The 23,593-nt window shown below is 19.2% G+C and overlaps 1 protein-coding gene across 6 annotated transcripts in view; it reads right to left on the minus strand.

Moving 5' to 3' along the window:
• The window catches only part of LOC107996946 (prominin-1-A), a 137,554-nt gene that overhangs the window by 25,033 nt on the left and 88,928 nt on the right, over positions 1–23,593 (minus strand). For 5 of the 6 annotated variants that reach the window (XM_062083460.1, XM_062083459.1, XM_062083461.1 and 2 more), the window contains 3 exons: positions 17,757–17,812; positions 14,496–14,671; positions 4,065–4,252 (listed from right to left, as the gene is read on the minus strand). The exons of the other annotated variant lie outside the window; for it this stretch is intronic. In XM_062083460.1, the coding sequence (XP_061939444.1) occupies positions 4,065–4,252; positions 14,496–14,671; positions 17,757–17,812 (420 nt within the window). The remainder of the gene's footprint in view (positions 1–4,064; positions 4,253–14,495; positions 14,672–17,756; positions 17,813–23,593) is intronic. 6 annotated transcript variants of the gene reach the window in all.

Below are 23,593 nucleotides of genomic sequence, written 5' to 3' on the forward strand. Positions count from 1 at the left end.
TAGCTACTGCAATCATTATTTAATGAAAGACAAGAGATATCCATTAATAGAGATCATGGGACAGATTTGGAACAAATAATGAATACTCTTTCATTGTTTTTTTCCATTGACAAATAACTTTGAAAATAATCTGAAGACTTGGAAGCAATATTTCCAGAATTTTGTATACAGGAAATTAATAAAAGTTAGATGCATAAAAATAAAAATATTGGATAATGATAATATTTCTCGTTATAATAAATAATAAGTAATGAGGAAAATTAATAATAAGGATATTGATCTATTAAAACTTTGTATATTTTGATACGATATATATAAATGTATATCAGTAAAGTGATATGCAAACATAATTAATTAAATTGATCAGGATCACTAAACTCTCATATAAATCAGAATATAAATGAGGAAACTATTTATTTTCATTGATCATAAAGCCAATCATACTATATATACAAATCAGTGTAAAAGGCTCAAAATATTATAAGTAATGAGATTTAAAATCTTTAAAAGCATTATGTATTCTCATGTAAACATTATCAATTTAGATTGAGATAATTCATGGGAAATTAATAAATTATACATGAGTTTTAGATTTAAACATTAATATAATCAGTATAATAAAATATTTAATTAATAATGATTCTTTGCCAAATGAAAAATAAATATAAAGAGATCAACAAAAAAATAGAGAAGAATTGGAATTTTTACTTTCTTTTTAATTTTAATCTTTTGAATTTTATGAAGAAATTAATCAGGAATATTATATTTATATCCAAGACTTTTATAAATTATATTACATATTATATTAATATTATATTACATATTGCTATTATCAACATATAAAAATGTTACTAATACAATAATATTGAAGAAATAGTACAATTAAAATTGGAATTATGGAGTTTTTAATTCATGCAGATATATTATTTCATATCGAGCTTACAAGTCGATTGAAGAGAATCTTTATAGATAGATAGAGAATCTTTACTCGTGTTTTCATAACAAATCATAAAAACAAGAAAAGGGAGATAAAAAGAAGAATAATAAATGATAATATCAATGATAATAGTAATAATAAAATTGCTATGAATGATGATATAAACATCATATTTTAATTTTCTATTATAATGTTAAGGCATTTCCGAAAATAATAATCATTAAAAGAGATATGAAAAGATATATTTTACTCGATATGTCACCAATATCTAAATATAGCAAGTTCTACACTTTTCATATTTCCTCCTGCTCATAAAATGTCTATAACTTATTATTAACTTATATTAATTTAGTATAAAAAAAATATCTTTCTTGAAGAATATTTCCATTTTTTTTCATTTTTTCCAAAAGAAAATTTAAGCAATATCTCCAAAACTTTGCATACAGATATAATTTGAATAATATAAATTGAATAATTGTTAAAAATTGTTAAAAATTTAAAAAATAGTATAATCAAAATTTCGTTATTTAAAATCTCGATATTTGTCTATTTCAAATATGGCATTAATTGATCAAAATTTCAACAAATTAATTATCATCTGTGTAAATTTTATAAATAACTAATCTTAAATTCAAGAAATTTATTTTATAAAAAAATAAATATAATTACAATGAAGAAGTTTAAAAAAATGCATGCAAAATTTTAGTAATTAAATTATAATAATTAAAAATATAATCGAACTTTTAATAAATAAATTTGAATAATAAATTTGAATTATTCCAATAGTTTAATAATGAATGGTTTGGTCTTCATATTAATTGTTTGTAACTTGTTTTATCATTTCGTTATTTATATATAATTCTATTAACAGTGAACAATTTTATATTATAGTAAAATTACAATGAACAATTTCATATTATAATAAAAACAAATAAATTACAAAAAATATCTTTTTATTTTTTAATTCGAAAATCTTGAATGTTATTGCTTCATCTCGCATTCAGAATTGCATTCAAAATTATTAACATAATACGATTCTATCATTAAAATAAATTCTCAATTTTCCTGCAACAAATTTCTGCAAAAACAGAGTATATGATATTATTATTCAATGTTATATTAGACAATCACATCATGTAATAGAAAATAACACTTGACTTTGGACGAAAATCTGATTAGGTTTTTTAAGAATAAGATACTATAAGAAAATTTTATCATCTTCTTCGAACAGATAATATTATGATACGAAACACAGAAATTTACTTTAAAATTTGCAGCCCTGGGATGATACAATATAAATAATATTTCTCATTTTATTCATCTATCTTCAGTTTTCAATGATTGAAATTACTCGCTAAATTACTGACCGTTTTATAAATAGATGATTTTTTTCAAAATCAAATTATTAAATTTTATATAATATTAGTAACTAATACTGTGCAATACTGGTAGCTAAACCCATATCTTTCTATCTTATTTAATGTGGACAGATTCTATTCTTTTTTCTTTAAAAGTTATATTATTAGTTTATTAAAAGTTTATATTAATTTATATTTACATTCGCATTCACGCAGATCAAAATACGAGAGTGAAATATGAATAGTCAATCATAAGGAATTAGCATCGATAGTAGGAGTCGTACGATTCTAAAACATGAGAAGGGAATAGGATGAGATTACAGTCATTACATTATTGCATATGTATTCACTGTATGTGAGGCAAAGTATAGTATGAAATACTGGGGAATTAAATTTTATATATAACATACTAAGATCATGAAGTGACGATAGAGAATGATTAATAATAAAGAGTACTAGAAATCATGAAATAATAATGAAAAATTGCCTATTGTAGAAGAGATGAATTGTAAAAGAAAGTATCAAGAGCAATCCATTTTTAATTTAAGCAAGACTTTTCACGAATATATTTTATCGAAAGCCATATTGAATATAGTATTAATGATTACACTTCAAAATAATATTTCATTGTTTGTTCTATGTTCATTAAGAAGATATATTGACGGAGAATACGAATCCATAAGAAAAAAGTTTGTAACCTGTTATTGTTATTGATCGCTTCTATACAAAGATTAAAAGCATCATATAGTTAAAATAATTCAGGGAATTATTTTAAATTATATATGAGAAAAGCATACAAGTGTGTAACAAGAGCAGGAAGAGAGAGATAACCGCATATTTTTATTTGCTTTTATAAAAGCAAATAAATTTCTCCGATGTATACCGTAGAAGACTATTCTGAAATTTTTATAGGTAAGAATCTAGTATAAAAACTACATTTTTTGAGAAAGGAATATAGAATACTATAGAAAAATGGATAGGAATAGAATATCTTTAGAAGATTTTTTCTACATTAAACTTTTCGCGTTTTGAACTTTCTCGAAAATAATATTTAATAAAAATTTTTTAATTTGGCATTTTTTTAAATAAATGATAAAAAGAATATATTTTTCGAATTTCCATTAATTCCTTGTTTTAATTATAATAATTATAATAGTTTAATAAATCTGTTTTAGAGATGATAATGATATAATTTAATGAATGCTCAATCAAGATTTATTTTAATATATTATTGATAATATAAATATTTAAATTTTTTTACTGTTTTCAAATGAGAATGCTAGATTCTAACAAACTATGATAAAAATTTAATTGAAACACCTAAATCTGTATTATAATTAACTTAAACTTATTTTAAATTTCCAAAATAAAATATTTTAATATATAATATATAATATAATATAATATATAATATATTATGTTAATATATAATATAAAATAATTATAATAATTTAATTTCAAAAATATTTTTGCATATGTATTTTAAAAATTTTTAATAACCTGGAATAGTTACATATATAAATATATATAAGAAAAAGTTGTTCAAAATTTTATTCCTGACAATATATTTCAGAGTCAAGAATATTTTAAAGAAATTAGTTATTAATAACCATATTTCGAATTTTGTTTTATATAAAATTAATAGTTAATAATGATGATAAATATCATTTTAAGAATTTTAGAAACAATAAATTCCATTATTTTTCAAATATACTATGTATTATATTCAATTGTTATTAATAAATGAATAGAAAATATATTTTACTTACTATCTAAGTCTGCAAAGATTGCTTCACTTGCGACATCTAGACTTCTTAAAAGATATTTACGTAATTGAATGGTTGTACTACTATGATAGTCATTTAGATCTTGCAAAGCAGCTTCAACCATGACTGGAAATTTTTCTACGCTTGTAGACATTGTTTCATTACATATAATCATTACAATCATTCCCAATCTAAAAGTAAGTTAAAAAATATAGATAAAATGATAAGATAAATTTATTAACAAATATTAAAATCATAATTCAGTAAGATTGCTATTTTTAAGAAATGATAAATTTACATAATTATAACATTTTTAATATTCCATATTGAAATGTCCATATTCTAATATTCAGTTAATATGAGATTCCTTAATAAGATAATAAATAAAGTTTTAATAAAAAAAATTTTAATTAAAATTAAGTAAAATATTTTCAGATCTTTTAATTGTTATCGTTTTTATATCTCAATAATAATAATAATCTCAATAAGTATATATAAATTTTAGAATTTCTAATTCGTTGAAAAAGTAACTAGTTAAAAATTTCGAATAAAGTTATTTTAAATGTATTATTTATTAAAATGTTTGAATAATATTTATTATAATTAATATAATAACTACAAATTTTATAATATTGTAATAATATAATAATATAATAACTACAATTTTGGCCGTTTGACATTATTGTTATTTGTGTTTTATATTTTGAATAATAATTTATTGAAATAATTTTATTGCTAATTTCAACTATTAAATTTCTCTAATCACTGGTCTTCTTTCTCATAGTAATTTTTAAGTTCCTTTTCCACATCATGTTGAGAATGCATTGAACGGTAGACCAAAATTATTAAAAATTTTTTTACAAAAAAAAATGGAAAAATTTAGAATATAAATTCGAATTTCAAAATACAATCAAATAATTTAGTGTTTGAGTTTTGAAATTTGTTTTAATTAACGTTTAAATGGTATATAGTCTTTTTTAAATTAAATATAAAATTATTAAATTTTTAAAATTAAATATTTTTTCGCATAGTTTTAATTTTCTGCTTCAATAGAATTTATCTTATAAATTTCAGAATTTTCAATCTGATTTAAAGGATTCAAATCTCTGTGATGAAGATCGATGAAGATAATGAGAACTAATCTTTCAAAAATTTTTACAAAGTTTTTTCAAGCAATCACTTGTATTTTTTTTCAAAGAAATAATATTAAAAATAAAAAAGAAGATATGATATTTTAAAAAAAATATTAAAAAATAAAAACTAGAAATCAAATTACACATTTAACAAAAGCATTAATAATTTTCTATATGCTGCATTTTGCGATTGTGTTATCATTTATATTCCGTAGATGAGATTTCTTTTTCTTCAAAAACGTTAAAAATTTACGTAAATTTAAATATTTCATGCTATTGTTTGTTGCAAATCTATATTTGTATTAAAATGTAATTATTTAATATATTATTATTTATCAAATAAAAAGATCGCATAGATTTTCGAAAAGCTAAAATATTAGTCATAAATATTTCGATATCATTAAAAATATTTATATTTTAATAACATCTAATTATTAAATATATTATATTATATTATTATATATTAAAATATAACATAAAAATATTGTCAAAATTACATTAATTACATCAAATTAATGCAGCATTTTATTATTAATAATACTTTGCCTATAACATTGATCTATGTAAAACATATCATTTATAAAACAATACAATATTTTCTTCTTTTGTTCATAAAATATAAAAATAAAAAATGATTATCGCAACATTCTATTGGGATAAAAATGATTCACTGTAAAACATTACTTATATTATAACATATATTATAATTGTGACAAAAAAGAAAAAAATATTTACATAAAAAAATAAAAAGATTTAACTAAAATCGAATAGAATGTAGAGATTATATGCGTTTAGTAAACCAACCAACCAAAATTTTTTATAAAAAATGAATTTTTAAACTGCCATAATCTTATTAAACTATATAAAAAGCAATTTTCTCTTTGTTTTTTTCATTAAACATTTGCGATAGAAAATTAAATTAAATTATCTTTAGAAATAAGAATATTTTTTAATTATTTCGTTCAACAGGTAATAATGGATACAAAATTTTGTCCTACTATTCTTCTTTTTTATAATTACAATTTTTATAATTACAAGAAAAAATCAAAGACTTCTCTATCTTCTTTTTGACTTTTTATCATTCTTTATTTCAATATTTTCTTTAATTCATTTACTTTGTGAGAATCGGAAGACAACTGTCACTTATTTAATAAAACAGTTTAATAAACCATTCTTCGATTTCGACTTTTGTTGAACAATATCTCATTAATTTTTTTTAGATTTTTGCAAAAATATTTTGAAATTTATGCAGTAATTTAAAAATTTCAATCTTTTGCCGTTGTACTTTTTTTTGTTAAGAAGTTAATCTAATAATTTATTATTTAGTTTTTATTTTTTATTTATATTGCTTATATTGCTTAGTTTATTGCTCAGTAAATTTGCGAGATGCAAAACGGATTAGCTATAGTTAATAATAACTAGTCATATATCATACAAGAATTGTAATCGAGAAATAAAAGTAAAATTAAATATTTTAATAATAATTTAAACAATAAATTGTATAATCTATTTAATTGTTTTTTATCTTTTGTTTTTTTTAGAAACTGTAAAAATATCAAATTACATGTCTACAGAATTTTTTTTCATTAATCGAACTTCGAATAATATTTATAAAATTATTGTAAATAATCAAGAATTTTTTTTCCTTCTCGTGTTTCTTTTTCTTGAGTTCTGCATTCTTGAATTTTTTTTTTTTTTTGAAAATAATTTCTTTTTCATCAATGAACATTTTTCTAATCGAAAAATCTAATCAACATTTATGTTTCTCAAGGAAATTAATTCTTAATTTAAGTAATTACTGTTTGCTGTTGAAAAAAAGTATCACAAAATGATATAAGAGCAAGAAAGATTCTTCAAAAGGATCATCTATCTCCACTTCAAACATTTTGTTGACAATTGTATATTACGCAATAATAGAAGAGCTAATAATAATTGACTATTTAAAATCGTAAAAATTATATTCATTTATGATGTTATATTAGGATAATTATTTAAGATTTAAAACTGAAATGTTTTCGAAATTATTAATTATTTTGATATAATATTAATGTATCTATAATATATCCAGCTTATTCTATATATACTATTATTTTAATTATTTGAATACAAAATTATGTTTATATTGTTATTCATTTCATTGTTATTCAATTCATTATATCGTTATTCAAATCATAATTAGCCAATGAATATTATGAAAAATAAAAAATTTTTTATATTATATTGATATATCAAAATATTTTAAATTCTATATTTGTGCATTAAGATTTAAATACAGATAATAGTTTTGGAAGATATGTAAAAATATACGTTTCCTTTTACATTAATTAATCAGACTTGCATTCCTTCTGTGAGACTTTTCAATAGTAAATTATATATCTGTATATTTCTTGCAATTTTCATTCATATGAAAGATAAGAAATAAAACCTTTTTTATTCTTAAAGTTTTCTTTATGAAAATTATGAAATCTTTATATTGATCATAATTATATAGCTTTTTTCCAGAAACTGAGAAAACATTTTCAGTTTCTGATTTCATCATGTCAAGATTTTCGATTATTTATAATCGCTTCAATAGATTTAATGAATATATTAATAATTATTTTAGATTTTTGATCATTTCCTTGATAAATAATAAGCTGAAAATGAATTCATCTTTAATAATAAGAATAAACAAAAATTGAAGTCGGAAATTTTCTTTTTAAACTGATTTTTCTCATTTCTTTGTTTCTTCTTCTTTTTTATAGAAAGAATTCCTTATCTCTTTTTTCTGCAGATTCCATTTTTGACATTGATATTGTATGAATACAAAAATTGTCTTTCCATAATTTTATTTTATTTTACAATTATTTATAACATTTATGATACGCAATATTTATAATTGCATAAAACGAAGGAATATATCTGTTTGGTTTTATATTTCATCGATGATTCTTATTAAATTGATATTTTTAACATTATTGATAGCTGACCATCTTGTCATTTTTTTTGTCCCTATATTTATATCAATAGCAAGAATTCGATATTGTGATTTTCAACATTCATAATATTAATATTCTTTTCCTGAAAAAAACGACTTTAACTCCTTCAATATAGCAAGTTTAATTTATAAACAAAGTAAATCATTTCATATTTGCAACAATTTGAATGCCAACTTAAATTTCAAATACTACAGAAATTTCGATTCATTCGCTATTTCATCGAAGTATCGATACTCATATTTGAAAAAAAGATTTACTAATATATTTTTTTCCACTCTTTTATCACCATAGTATTCGTCCTATATCTCAGAAAAAAAATTACGCCTAAAATATCACTACTTATTTATTAATATTAATAAATAATATTATTTGAATATTAAATATACTAATATTATTTGAATATTGTTTGTTAAAGTTATCGAGTTATTATTCGTATTTTCGCTCTTCACTTGATTTTTCTATAACGTACATTTTTCTTTCTTAACATCTTTTTGATTTTAAGATTTCAAACTTCAAAAAAATCTCTCAAAGTGCATCTCCGATTCACCAGAAGAATTTTTTTTATATCAGAGGAATATTATTATTCCTCTTAAAATGAGCTAGATTCCAGCAACTTTTCAAAGTGAAACGAGTTCCATATTTTTTTTTATCAGATTCGATTCATATCTAATTTGTAATTTTGAACTTTGATCTTTGACGAACATTGAATTTGATAAATTGTTTTATATTTATATATATAATTATATATGGATCTTCTTAATCTGATTATAATTTATTATTTTCTTTTTGTTTTCTTTTCTTTTTTTATATAATTGATGGAACTATATTTTCTCTCTCGGATTAAATTTATTGATATAAATATGATCTTTATACACTTATTTTTATTGAAAAAACTAATTTTTTCAGTATTTCTCTTATTTCGGTATGTTTTGTAACATTTTTTAGAGAGAATATATTTCATAATTTTATAGGTAAATGCAATTCAAATCCCATTTATACAAGATTATCATTGCTAATAATTGTGTTAATTTGTCGTAAAGTATGATATGCCACAAGAAATATAAATCATTCATCTCAGTTATTTTGATTTTCTTAACAAATATTGTTAAATTAATATAAATATTATATATATAATAAAATATTATAACATTATAGCAATATCTTGTTTAAGTGTTCTATTAATCTATCACTAAGATTGTTTTTATTCGATTGATTTATTCGATTTCAAACAATTTTATTAATTTTTAAACTTTCTTAAAATTAAATCCTTGATCGGAATAACTTTCCAGAGATACTCTATGATAACTTATTAGATTTTTAAAAAGAATTTGGGCAATTATAATTTTTTGTTTATTTGGTATTACGTGAAATAATCAATCAGAACTAACCTATATCAATTTTAGGAATGGATCTATTAATCAAGCAACAATTTTTCAAATGGTATTTCGATATTACAAATTTTTAAACTTTCCTGTTCTTTTTTTGTATGATCTCTTTTTTACAGAAAAATATCACCGAGTCCAATCTTCTATATCTTATCGACGAAATGCAATTAAAATATATTGATAAAGTTTTGATTTTAAAATGTCCGAATATTATCATTGCATTTTTTCAAAACTTTTTTTTTCGAAATACTATTAATACTAATAATATATGGATATTTTACCAATTTTCGATTTTCATTTTCAAAATAATTCATTCCATATTTTGAGGAAAGCTAATAATATTTTGATATAGCTAATAATAGCTAATAATAATAAATGAAAATGTAGAAATTTTTTCAATATTTTTTTTAGTATTTAATTCAGCATTTTAATATAATATAATATAATATAATATAATATAATTGTTTTAGAATAAGATAGTTATAGTGTATTATCAGACAATAAAAAATTAAAGTAAATAAAAGTAGTAGAAAATATTACTGCATTGTCGAACCTACATATATACAAATATACTTAAGTATAAATAATTGACTAACGATATTATACAAAACAAGAAAATATTTTCATGTCCCATTTTGTTCGTAGCAAGGATATTATTTTACTTTAATTTAATGAATTCGCGAATCCAATTCTTGGATCATAGATACAATTCGCGAGTTTTGGAAAAACTGACGGCGCACTGGACTAGAGATTGTAGTTTGAAGAATTTGAGTAGATTGTGTAGATCTGCCCATAGGCAGATAAGTTGAATATTTATTTTGATTTTCATAGTGGATAATCACTCGAGTATAGATTGATCAATCTTAATTTAAGAGCTTAAGATATATTTTTTCAAAAAAACTATTATTAATTATTTCTTTCAAGAAGAGCAATATTTCCAGAATCTTGCATATAAAAATATAATAAAAGTTAATTGTACAAAAATTCAAATTTTGGTTAATTATTCGACGCTTAAGCAGTAATCAAAATTTATCGAAGAATCTTGATATTTGCCGTATTAATAAAATGTTTATAAATTTAATAAAAAAATAAATTTGATGAAAAAAAATTGGAAATTTTTTTTCCAATATTTCTTAAATTCAACAATATTTCCAGGATCATACATATAAAAATTTAATAAAAATTGGATGCATAAAAATTGAACTAAGGCTCAAGTCACTTAAGAAATATAGTACAATCAAATTTAATTTCAATATGACTCAATCAATTATGAAGTTTCTTTTATTTTATTAAATATAATAAAATTAATAAAAGAGAAATAAAACCAAAAGTCAAAATTATCATGAGTTTATGATATATTAAAACAAATTTCAATAGTGGGAATATTGATGTATAACACATATATCATAAATCGTTTTATATATTTATTGTACTTTCATTTTTAATTCCGTAATCATTTTGATATTTGCATCCAGAATCACATCTTTAAATCCTTTGATTTAATTCAACAATTCTCCCAAAATATTCATTTTAAGCTTTTTCATATTCATTATTTTCTCCTACTAACTATAGCTTTTTGCTTTTTCATCTCATAAATGATAACTTTTTTTTATTATATTATTTTATGACAAAAGTACTTTATGACTTGTATTTATCCAGCTTTATTTTCTTATTTTTAAGAATCAATTTTTAATATTTTTAGCATAATATTTCTATCACTCTGAGAATCAACAATTAAATAGTATGGAATTTTGTTTTATTTTAACATATATTTTATGTACATTTAATGTATTTTCTTCCATTTTTTTTAAATGGCAAATTATCTTAATACAAATTACGAAAAATTCTAAAATGCAATGAATTGATGATTCTCGCAACTAGATCAAACCCATTGATTTTTTTCATAAGATTGAATAAAATTCCAAGAATAATTTTCGCATAATAAATTTTAATTGTAAGATAAAATTCAATTATTCTTGATTTTGAGTTTATTAAACAATAAACAAAAAATTTAAATAATTGTCATGACGAAAACATAAATATATTTAAGTAATATATTTTTTTCGAACTTTTCTTCGAAATATTAATTATCACGGCAAATCTAATCTAGAATACTTATTTCGGTATATAATGTATTTTTTTAATTATTATCAAAAATTAAGGGTCATGTCCTATTTTGTCAAAAATAGATTCAGAAATAAACATGTCGAATTTTAAATTAGTTTTTAATCTTTTTTATCACAAAGAATTTTGATAAAAAAGCTTCTACAAACATCTGTGCAAAGAAAAGATACATAGTTTTTTTCATATTAGATTGCATAAGATTAGAATTGAAAATTAATTTCTTTCATTTCAATTTTATGTCTCGTCATCAATAAAATGCAAAATTTTTTCTTCAACCGAAAATTGATTTGGTCAAAGTTTCTTAGCACTATTGAATCATTATTGTTAAATAATTTAGTTAATTAGTTTTGTCAATATGATCATAGTACAATGATTCTATCATTCTAAGGAATTAGGTGAAGGAAGGAGAATCATAAATATAAAATTTTAATTTTGAATTCTTATTAGTTTAAAAGAGAATTAATAAAATAATTAATAATATTAATAAAAATTATTTAAAATTATCCATGAAATATATTAAAGTCTATCTATATGCATGTATGATAGTATATGCATTACTATGATTCTTATTTATTTATTATTTTTATAAACACATGGCATTCAAAATAAATAATAATGAACTAATATCATCGAATTTATATCTATCCATAGCTTAGATATTCATTCAGAATGAGAAAATAAAATATAAAAGCTTTAAATTAAAATTATAATGACCGAAGTTATAATAATAAATGATTTAATTATATTGTATTATATCGTTATCATTAGAATTGTAATGTATATCAATATGATAACAAAATAATGATGATTCAATGACGATGCGATGATAATTGTAGCCAATTTAGAATAATTGCAAGAAGAAAGAAAAATAGTAATTTTGAATGTGTCCAGTTTACAAAAAAAATCTATAATGCAAATGATTTTATAAAAAATTTGATTTTTGATAACATCAATATATTAATCTCTTATAGATGTAACAATAAAATTCAGAAATTTTTATAGAATATTAAGCATTAAATTTGAGCATTTATTAAATTTGATTAACCAACAATTGTTAAAAGTGATATAAATTTTAAGAAAACAATTTCTAAAAAGTATCTTGGTTAATTGCATTTGATGAGTTAAGGATAACTGAAATCTCATTATTGATATATCTCATTATATCAATTAATTACACATTTCCGGTAGGCATTTATGTATTTTTCAACATCAATGATAATGAAAAATGAATGTCATTTAATTTTTTCAAATATTTTGTTATATTTTTAATATTTATTGTTAGAAAAATATATTTAAACCATCATGTACAATATCAAATAAAATTGTGAGCTTATTATTTTTTTACAATTATATTGATTAATAAATAATTACTTAAAAGATAGAAATTTGCAAATATTTATTATATATATTTTTGTTGTTTATAACTTTAAATAATAATTATTTTATAATTTTTATAATTATAATTATATTTATAATTAATATAAAATAATATAATTAATAAAATTATAATTTTTATAATTTTTATAATTAGAATTATTTTTATAATAACAAAAATAAATATTAAATATTCAAAAATAATATTCCTCCAAATTTGATGTATCCAAAATAATTTTATATATTTAATGCTTTTTTTATATTATCAAAAGAATATTATTATAATCTAAAAATAATATATAATCTATATATTCTACACGTGTATGTATTGTATTTCATATTACAGAGTTACATTACATAATAAATATTTGTAATTTTTTATTTTCAATTATTTATTAATCAAAATAATTATAAATATTACGAGTTAAGAATAGTTAATTCTATCAATCTAATGTATATAATATTATATATATATAATTATTACATATAATTATTATATATATTTAATATTTTAAAGTATATTGGATTTAAAAGATTTATTATGTTTTATATTGTTTTATATATTGTATTATATTATGTTTTATATTTTTAAATATTAATGATTATTTTTTACATAATTATGAAATAAATTGAAAAGAGAGAAATAATAGGTTTGTTAAGATGATTTTATTTAATGTGTATTTTAGAATTAATTTTCAAACTATTGTTTGCATATTGGTGATATTTTTATTACTATGCAGAAAAATGTTTTAGAGAAATTGAGATATGTTATATATAATTATTAATTTAATAAACCATTATTTAAATATTCAAAAATAAGTAAAAAAGTTATAAATTTTTATATTACAAATATATTCGAAATATTTATAAATCTAAAATAAAAAACTATATTTGTAACAATAACTTTTTATATAAGTTTATTTCTTATCTTTCTTAACAAGTAATATACTTTAATATGTTAAAAATTATTTTTTATTAATATCTTATTAAAAATGAACAAAGTTTTTTTATTTCTCTGATTTTTCTGATTGATTTTACCAATTTTTTATCAATTATGATTTTATCAATTAAAAATTTCATTAATTTTTTTCGATATTTATTATTATTTTTTGCTAATTTTAGATTTATTTTAATGTACAGAGATATTCACATTTTTATAAAAAATTCATTATTTTAAATTGATAACATAAATTTATAAGATTCAATATAGTTGCAAATTAAAAATGTATATTTCTTCAATTTGTTTCGTAAATTATACCAATTATTTTTATATATATTATACTTTATATAATTATACTTTAGTTCTTTGTGATTTTTATTATTATTATTATGATTTAATAGAATAATTATTTAATTTTTTTTCAATTTCTCATATTCATCATTAAAACAGTCCAATCTATAAAATTTAATAACTAAGGAGATGTTTCTAAGAATTCATACCCAAGTATGCAGATGAAAAATGCAAGGGAAAATGTAAGTATACCAGGATGTTGAGATGGTTTGTAATCTTCCTTTAATGGACGACATGCAAGCCATAATTCTATTCCAGGTATTACACAACATAAAATAAAACATATAGCAAATACTGTTAATGGACCTGCTTCCAGATGTATGGACTGTAACAATTAAAAAATATTTAATAATAAATAAATAAATAAATATAATAAATATATTAGAAATGTATATTATAAATATTATAAAATATATTCTAAATATATATTGTAAATATATATATCATAAAAATAAATATATATTAATATAATAAATATATTATTTTACAGTTACTTTTTAATTTTGAACTTCTAAAATAGAAAAAAATAAATAATTAATTATTTAATGTACAATATTATGAAGAATATATATTTTTTTTATGAAAACAAATGACTGATTTGAAAATATGAATTATTTGTAACGTTAAAGTTATAATAAAATTATAAGTATATATATATAAAAATATAAAATTTCTTCTCTATTATTATTTTTTATTATTTAAAAATTACGTATAGAATTAAGTAAAATAATAAAATTATTATATAAAAATAAATTTTTTTATTTAAAAATTTTTTTTAATATTATTATATGCCTAATTTTGAGTAACCATAGTCTAAATAAAATGTTATAAACTGCTCTCTTAGAATCTAACAAAAATAATGTTTCATTTTCTTTTAATATTATAAAATATATATTTTTAGTATAGTTTTTAGCAATATATTTTCTAAAAACAAATTTTATGATAAAAAGAATCAACTTATTGCATTAGATATTAGATGAACAAGGCAAAGAATAAAACAAGATAGTACAATTTATAGATAAAAATTTAATTGCTTAATGTAAATAAATAAACCTCAATTATTATGAGTATATCAATTTTTGTTTGTTTTAATTCCTAGAATCGATCATTCTAAAAATATACAATGAATACTTTATTAATATTGGGAATTATTATTTAGTAATTAAAAGTAATTAAAAATTATATACAGTAGAGTGACTTTTATTTTTTAATTTTTAATTTTTTGTCATACATTTTCAAAATTATTATAATTTTATAAAATTAGAAATTTGGTTGTTAATAAATTAAATTTTATATTAAATATAATTATATACATGGAAAGAAATTTTCAAGAGAAATTAAATTTTTGTTTATACGATAATAAGCGGAAATTAAGAAATGTTCTGGAATCTTTTACCATGTCAAATGAATAATTATGATAATTTATATATTTCAAATATATTCAAATATATTCATTTCATAAAAATTTTGTATTATACAGTAATAAAATAATAATAATTATACATATATATATTTATATCTATATCTACTTATATCTAAAGATATACATATTTTTTATTAATTTGAATTTAAAAAATATGATTAAATATAAAATATATGATTTACGCTTTAAAAAACATGAAAAATAAAATATTTCCGAAAAATGTAAGAAATTATATAAAAATTAATATTAATATAATTTTATTTACAAATTAAAAAAGATTTTAATAAATAAAATATAATCATAATTTTTTTAGAAGAAGATTCTTTCTTATAAAACGACATATTATATTAGAAAAGTTTATAAATTACAATATATTTGAAAGTTAAGATATCAACTTATATAATATGTATACATTATATAATTATATTATATTATATTATATAATTATTATATTATAATATATAATATATAATATTATATTATAATATTATAATATATAATATATTATTACAATATATTATATAATTAATATTATATTATATTATATATATTAATATATAAATTATATATAAGTTGATATATATTATATATATCAACTTATAAATATAGTATAATATCAGAACATAATAGTAATCTACTAGTCAAAATATCAATAATATTTTAATTTAATTCTAATTATGTAAAAATTTCATTCATAAATACATTTTTTACTCATTTTACAATGAGAAAAAAAAATATATAATTAATTAAAGAAAAAAAAATATTTTAGATAACAATAAATATAAAAAAAAATAAAACTAAGATCAAAAAAAGAAACAAAATATATAATATTAAAAGAAAAATATATAATAAATTGAAAAAAATAAATATATAATGAATTAAACACGTATACAAATCACAAGAAATAAATTTCAATGAAAACTAAAAAATATAATATAAATTTTAATCATTAAATACAAAGCAAATATAAGAAATAAAAATATAATATTACCAGAATAAATTAGAAAAAATCGTAGATAATTGTTATTTAATCTTATTACTTAATTGATTTAAGATAATTTATATGAAACGAGAATTGTTCTGTGTGAAATCAAAAGGAGAAATCTCAAGCTATCTCAAAATCTAGAATAAATATCTTTTCTCTCTTTTTTGATCAGCGCTTTCAAATTGTGTGGTATTATGTTTAGTGGAAGTTAGTGGCTTCTCTTTTTTGTACTTTGTACTGATTATCTACTCAGCTGCGCAAACAAATATATTCTCTTAAAATCATTCCCAAATTGTTTACTTTCAATCGAATATCTAAGAATTTCTGGCTTCGAGAAAATTATATATCTGAAATGAGATCTTTGAAAAGCACAAGTTTCTTACTTTAATAAAAAATATTTAAAGAAATTAATTTTCTATTTTTATTAAAAATATTGGAGAATTATTTTTTATTTTTTAGAAATATTTATATTTTAAAAACAAAATAATGTATTATTTTAATGTATCATTAAAAAATTAGTAATATTTAATAAAAAAAAAATAATATACATTGTATTTTCTCCTTCAATATTTGATCAAATTTTTCATTTTTTTTATCTTCTATTCTTGTCAAATGATAGATTATACAATATAATTATACAATATAAAAAGAAAGTAGTTTAAATAAATATTTTAAATTAATTATTGGTTTATAAGCATAAAATCTATTCCAATAACAAAAAATTAATATTATTTTCTATTTAAAAAAATATTAATAATATTCCTTTTTTTTCTTAAAAATAATCTCAAAAAATTAAAAAAAATTTATTTTCCTGATAATTACAAAAAATTCTGAGAAAACAACTTATAACACTTTATTTTATTCAAGTTTTAATCCATAAACATATAATAAATCTGCGTCTATTATTTATCCATATAAATTTCTTCTTTTCTTTATTAATATTTTCGGCGTTAAAAAAAATATAAAGAATATAAAAAAAATATAAAGAAAAGTATATCTTACCTTTGATATCAAAGTTGATGTATCTAATCGGTTTTCTATCGCATCTATTAATAAATCTAAAACAATGTAAATATAATATTATGCGAAAATGTTTGTATTATTTAAAATTAAGATTCATGTACATTTCCATAAATTTATAGGAAAGCAAATTAATAGAAATTTTATATTCATAAAAAATGTAGCACAGAATTATTTTTTTAAATATGCACTATATATGCATACATATATTGAACATGTATATGTTATATTTGATATTTAAATTAATATTTAAAATATTATATTTTATATTTAAAATTAAATGTTTAAAATAATTAACTAATAAATAATAAATAATTAAAAATTAATAAAAGAAATAAGAAATTAATAAAGTCTTAAATTAATCTTAAAGAAGATATAATATATAACTAACTATTTAATAAGAAACATATATAATTTAAAAATAATAATTAAGTTTTTAATTTTCTTTATAATAATAAACTTTAAAATATTCTTTTTTTAATATGAACTTAAAATATTTTAAATAAAATTTTAAAATTAATATAAATTATGCAAAGTAAATCGAATGATTTATTTCCTTTTTCAAGGAAACATACACTAATTTAAATCAGGTATTTAAATTTAAATAATTTTAATTTGCCTAATGATTAATTAATGATTGATTAGAAGAAGTAATCATTGTAATTATTCAATAATCAATAATCTTGAAGTAGTTATATTTTTAATTATAATTGAACTAGTCATTTATTTATAATAAAAATATTGTAAATTTCTTAAAATAAATATACATATATTTATTATTTATATGAATTTGAAATATAGAATTAGAATATAGAATTGCTTATTTATTTTAATATTTATTTATTTTAATAATTTATGAAATTGGTTAATGATAAAAATCGATTTATATTGTAAGAATTGATTTATTGGATATTAATGATTAGACATTTTTGCTTCTCTTAAGCTTCTAAAATCATATAATTCTTTTTTTTTATATTTTTTTTATATTATATACATTCTGTATATAATAAATACATCTATTATTATTATTAAATAGTGAAATGTTAGTGAATCGTATTTTATTATTTTTTATTACATTATGTTAAATTAAATATTAAAATAAATTATTATTGAATTTTTATTATTAACTAGTGTAAATTTTTTTCTTTTATTAGATTAATATTAATTATAATATTGACATTTATAATAATTCCAAAATAAAGAAAAAATAAATCAATTAATTATAATTAATTTTAAATAATAGATTATATATTGGAATGAAATATAAAATCAATTTTTTTATACTATTTTTAACTTCTAATAATAAATAAAAATAAATAATAAATAAATAATAATAAATTTTAATAATAAGTAAATAAAAAAAGAAATTTTTTGAGACATCACTTGAAAATTATTTTTATTGATTTCGCAAATTTTTTTCTATTTTTTTATGAAAATGATAAGTGAATTTTTATATATTTGTGTATATAAATAAAATTTAATTTAATGTTTAACATTTAATATTTAAATTAAAATTTTCTCTAACTAAAATTTTTTCTTAATTGCAATAATATATAAAATTTATCAAAGATAAGTATTTTTTTTTTTTTAAGAGAAAACAGTAAAGAAACAAAATTTTAGATATTGAATTAATAATTTCAATGCCAAAGTAAATAATAAAAACAGTTAAATAGCTCTAATTTGATCACCACAAATAATTATTAAACCGTAATGAAAATTGTAAGATATGAAATTTAAATAGCTTCGAGAAATACATTTTATAACATATGCTTTTTTATGAGACACTTTTATAATTTTTGAAATTTTATGATCTTTGATCTTTTTATATCATAAATCTATAGAGTATCAAATTCTGAATTAAAATATATTGATTTTCATATGTTTTAATTCTAATAGTTAAAAGTAGAAATTATTTTTAACACTAAATACGTATTTGAAAACTAAAATAAATAGAATTGATATTTCTTTAATAAAAAACATAATCTATTTCTTAATTAAAAAACAAAGGATTATATATCCTATGCTTTAATGAATTATTTATTTGATATTTTTTTTATTGTAAGTAAATATTAAATATTAAAAACTTTAGTTTTTTAAAATTCTCAACTAAAAAATTTAGCAGAGATTTGATCAACACTGTAGTGATAGAAATTTTTCATTGCCACGAAGTATTGATTTGAAAATTGTCTTAGCAATTTTTGTTCCGATTCTTGTACAAAATAATCATTATATTATAATTATATTGTTGCGTTCATATTGTCATTCGTTTTTCCATAATAACTTTATTTACATTTATTATATATTATTTACAATTTAATATCAATATGGATTTATTTTCATAGTGGTAATTCATCTATTATAAAATTCAATAGTCTCAAATTCAATAGAGGAAAATAGAGTACAATTTATGTGCGACTGATATCAGATTTTTATTTTATTAATATATCTAATTTCAATGACAATAAAAATTATCATCTCTTGTGCCGCAATTCATATTAGCTATGATATTTCGCATTATAGCTATTATGCTTATTATTTCTTCTCCAAAAAAAAGATCGTGCAAAATAATTTCATTTATTTTGTTCTATTTATTACTGGATATTCTATTTGAAAAAGAGATTTATAAACTTTTATTATACGTTTATATATTTTATTATTGCCTAGCTTTCTTGAGACAACGAAAGTCTCGATATCCTCTGTGTCAGAGAAAAACTATGCTAAAATTCTGAGTAAGAATTTCATTTTTAATATTAGTTTCTTTCATTGAATTTAATAAATCTGCATTTTCATCCTCTATTTGCATTTTCTTCAGTCTTTCTTTCTTGAACTCTTCTTGAATAGGTTTAGCAAGTAAATTCTCTCCCAAAATGCATCTTCTTTGTCAGAAGGATTCCTCTTATATCAGAGAAATTTTACCATTTCTCTTAAAATGAATCGGATTTCAGCCCATTTATTTATCGTGGAACAATACTTATTTTTAGTTCGCTATTAAATCATCACATGTTATGAGAGAATTGTGGAAATGCAACTTTCTCGAATCCGATACATCTGCTAAAAAGCCTTTCTTCCACAAAATAAAATCATTCAACGAAATTAGTTCGAAAAGAAATCATCACCGATGAGAAACCTTTAATATAAAACTAATATATGTCCTAATTTTTTTAAAAAAAAGCATCTTCTTCTTAGATGAGAACTATTTTATAAATACAATTTTTTTTCTCATTTTTAAATTTCATATTTCGTTAATCGATTAATGTGAATAATTTTACATCTTATCTTCAGCAAATGTTGAATACAATAAATTATATTGTTTATATTATTTGTGATATATGATTCTTTCCAATCTGATTGTAATTTTACTTTTTTTGATTTAACCATTCATCGTGGTTGATGCAGCCATACTTTCTCTCCTGAATATAACTAAACTCAAAGACATAAACATCATATTTTCATTTTCACCGAAGGAATTTTTAATTCTTTCCTTATTGGTAATCTTTTTCATTTTTTTTTTATTTCTTCGGTATATATTATGACTTCTTTTTTTTAATTTTAGAGAAATTTCTCTAAATGTATGAGCAAATGTAACTCTTGACCATATAAAATTACAGCTGGAAACATTTATATTGATTCATGCCTTGAATGCTATAGAATGCTAAAAGAAATAACGAAATCCATTCATTCCAATCATGTTGATTTTCTTCAACAAACATCGTCAAGTATTGTAATAAAATATTCTTTAATTAAACATTCTGATATCTGACTAAAGATTCCAAGCAATTTCATTAATTCTTGAAAAATTCGAAATTGCGTTCTTGATCGGAGTGAATCTCTAAAATATACGGCTTATATCATATTCGAATAAAATCTTGGCAATTATAGATGCTTATTGATTCGGCATCAGTATTATTTCTAGCTATTTTAAAAAAATAATTATGAACACAAATCTTTTCCGATTCGAGATTTTGAAAATGAATCCAATATATTCAATGCTACTCTCTCAAATGGTGCTTATAAATGTTCAATGTTCCCGTTCTTTTCTTGAGATCTTTTCTTCACTCGACAAATATTATAATGTCGATACTAATCTTCTATATTTTATCGACTTTTGCTACTTCACTAATTTTATTTACTTCAAAATACCGATGAGAATCATGAATCATCTTTTTAATCCTTTAAAAATTCTGAAATATTATTTCGGTATCAGTAATCAAGTATCACCCTTTTTGCGATTTTTTGATTCCTATTTTCAAAATAACAATCTTTTTTATAATTCCAAAGAATCCCACATTTTTCAATAATATTCCGTAATAAATGAAAATTGTGGTATATCCTGCCAATTGGTTTTTTTATTTTCTTTTGAAAAATTAATCTTATTTCTTCATCTTCCAATTGAGCCAATCTTTTAAATTTTGAACTTTATAATTCATCCGAAATGCAGAAAAAATTTTCTACATTCATAATGAATCTGTCTTTGATTTCTTGGTATAAACATTTTTTGCAATTTATTTCAGTGCAAAGGCTTTTTGATATCGCATCGACATTCTTGATATCATTAATTTTTGATGTTGAATTTCAAAATCAATAATTCTTGTAAATGTTTAATTTATAGCAATACAATAATTAATCTGCTTTTTCTAATATATTTGAGAGGGCGATGATTTTTTCTTCTTCTTCTTTTTCTTCTTCTTTTTCTGAAGTAAAATTGTTTCGATTGCAAAACTTGATGCATCCATATCCAAATTTTATAAATTTTTTCATCTTTTGAAGAATAAAAGAGATTGTATCAATTTCATCTTTAATTTTTGAAATGTTTTGATTGACAATCATTGATCCAATTATATTGAATTATTTATTTTCAATTAAATAATGCAAAGGTTTTGTATCAATAAACAATTTTTAACAAACTTCTTGTAATATGTACAAAATTCCAAAAAACTCTTTAATTAAGAGACATTTTTCAAAGTTTCCCATTTATTAATGATTCCCATTTTGTCTGGATCTGTTTTTATTCCTGTTTCTGCGATTAATAAAATAGAACAGAATAGAATAAGATATGTCCCAAATATCTTATTTCTTTTACAAAGAAGAAGCATTTCGTCGAGTTGATCTGCGTCAAGTAGATTTGCTTGACGCAGATAAAAAAATATTTTTTTAAATTTATCATTTTCTTGTTAAATACATTTAAAATTCTTCTTTTTTCTTTTCTTTGTTTTTGATTTTTTTTCTTTTTTTTCTCTTTTCGGAAAATAATTTTTTTTCCATGGATAATATTTCCATATTTTTAAGAATATTTAATCGACACTTATATTTCTTGAAATTAATACCTAATAAACAATCTTTTTTTATGTCTATGTGTGTAATTAGTAAAAATTCTTCTGAAGTTTATTTTTAAATTACAAAATTACCTTTTTTATAATTTTTTAATTTTTCTCTAAAGACTGAGAAAATATTTTCGCTCTGATCTCGCGGCACCAAAATTTCTTCTTGAAATATGATCTGTTTTTAATAGATTTAAACTTAAATCTGTGTCAATATTTTAATTTTCTTATTTCTTCGATAATCAGTAGATTTAAAGATAAGTTCATTTTCAATACAATCTAATCTAATTATTTTATCATTGAGTATACTGTATAATACATTTCATTATCATTGGTAATCAAGTTATTTAATGAGGAGTCACCATGTAATTAATAATACATATTTTTTTAATTTATTAGATTAGTATGTTTTTGGTTAGTAAAAATTGACTTATGTGTAAATAAAATCATGGCAAAATGATTTTGACAAAATATATAAACGCATTGTATTGTATTAAAATT

Source organism: Apis cerana, linkage group LG13 (assembly GCF_029169275.1).
Source record: "Apis cerana isolate GH-2021 linkage group LG13, AcerK_1.0, whole genome shotgun sequence".
In the NCBI taxonomy this organism is placed as follows: Eukaryota; Metazoa; Arthropoda; class Insecta; order Hymenoptera; family Apidae; genus Apis; species Apis cerana.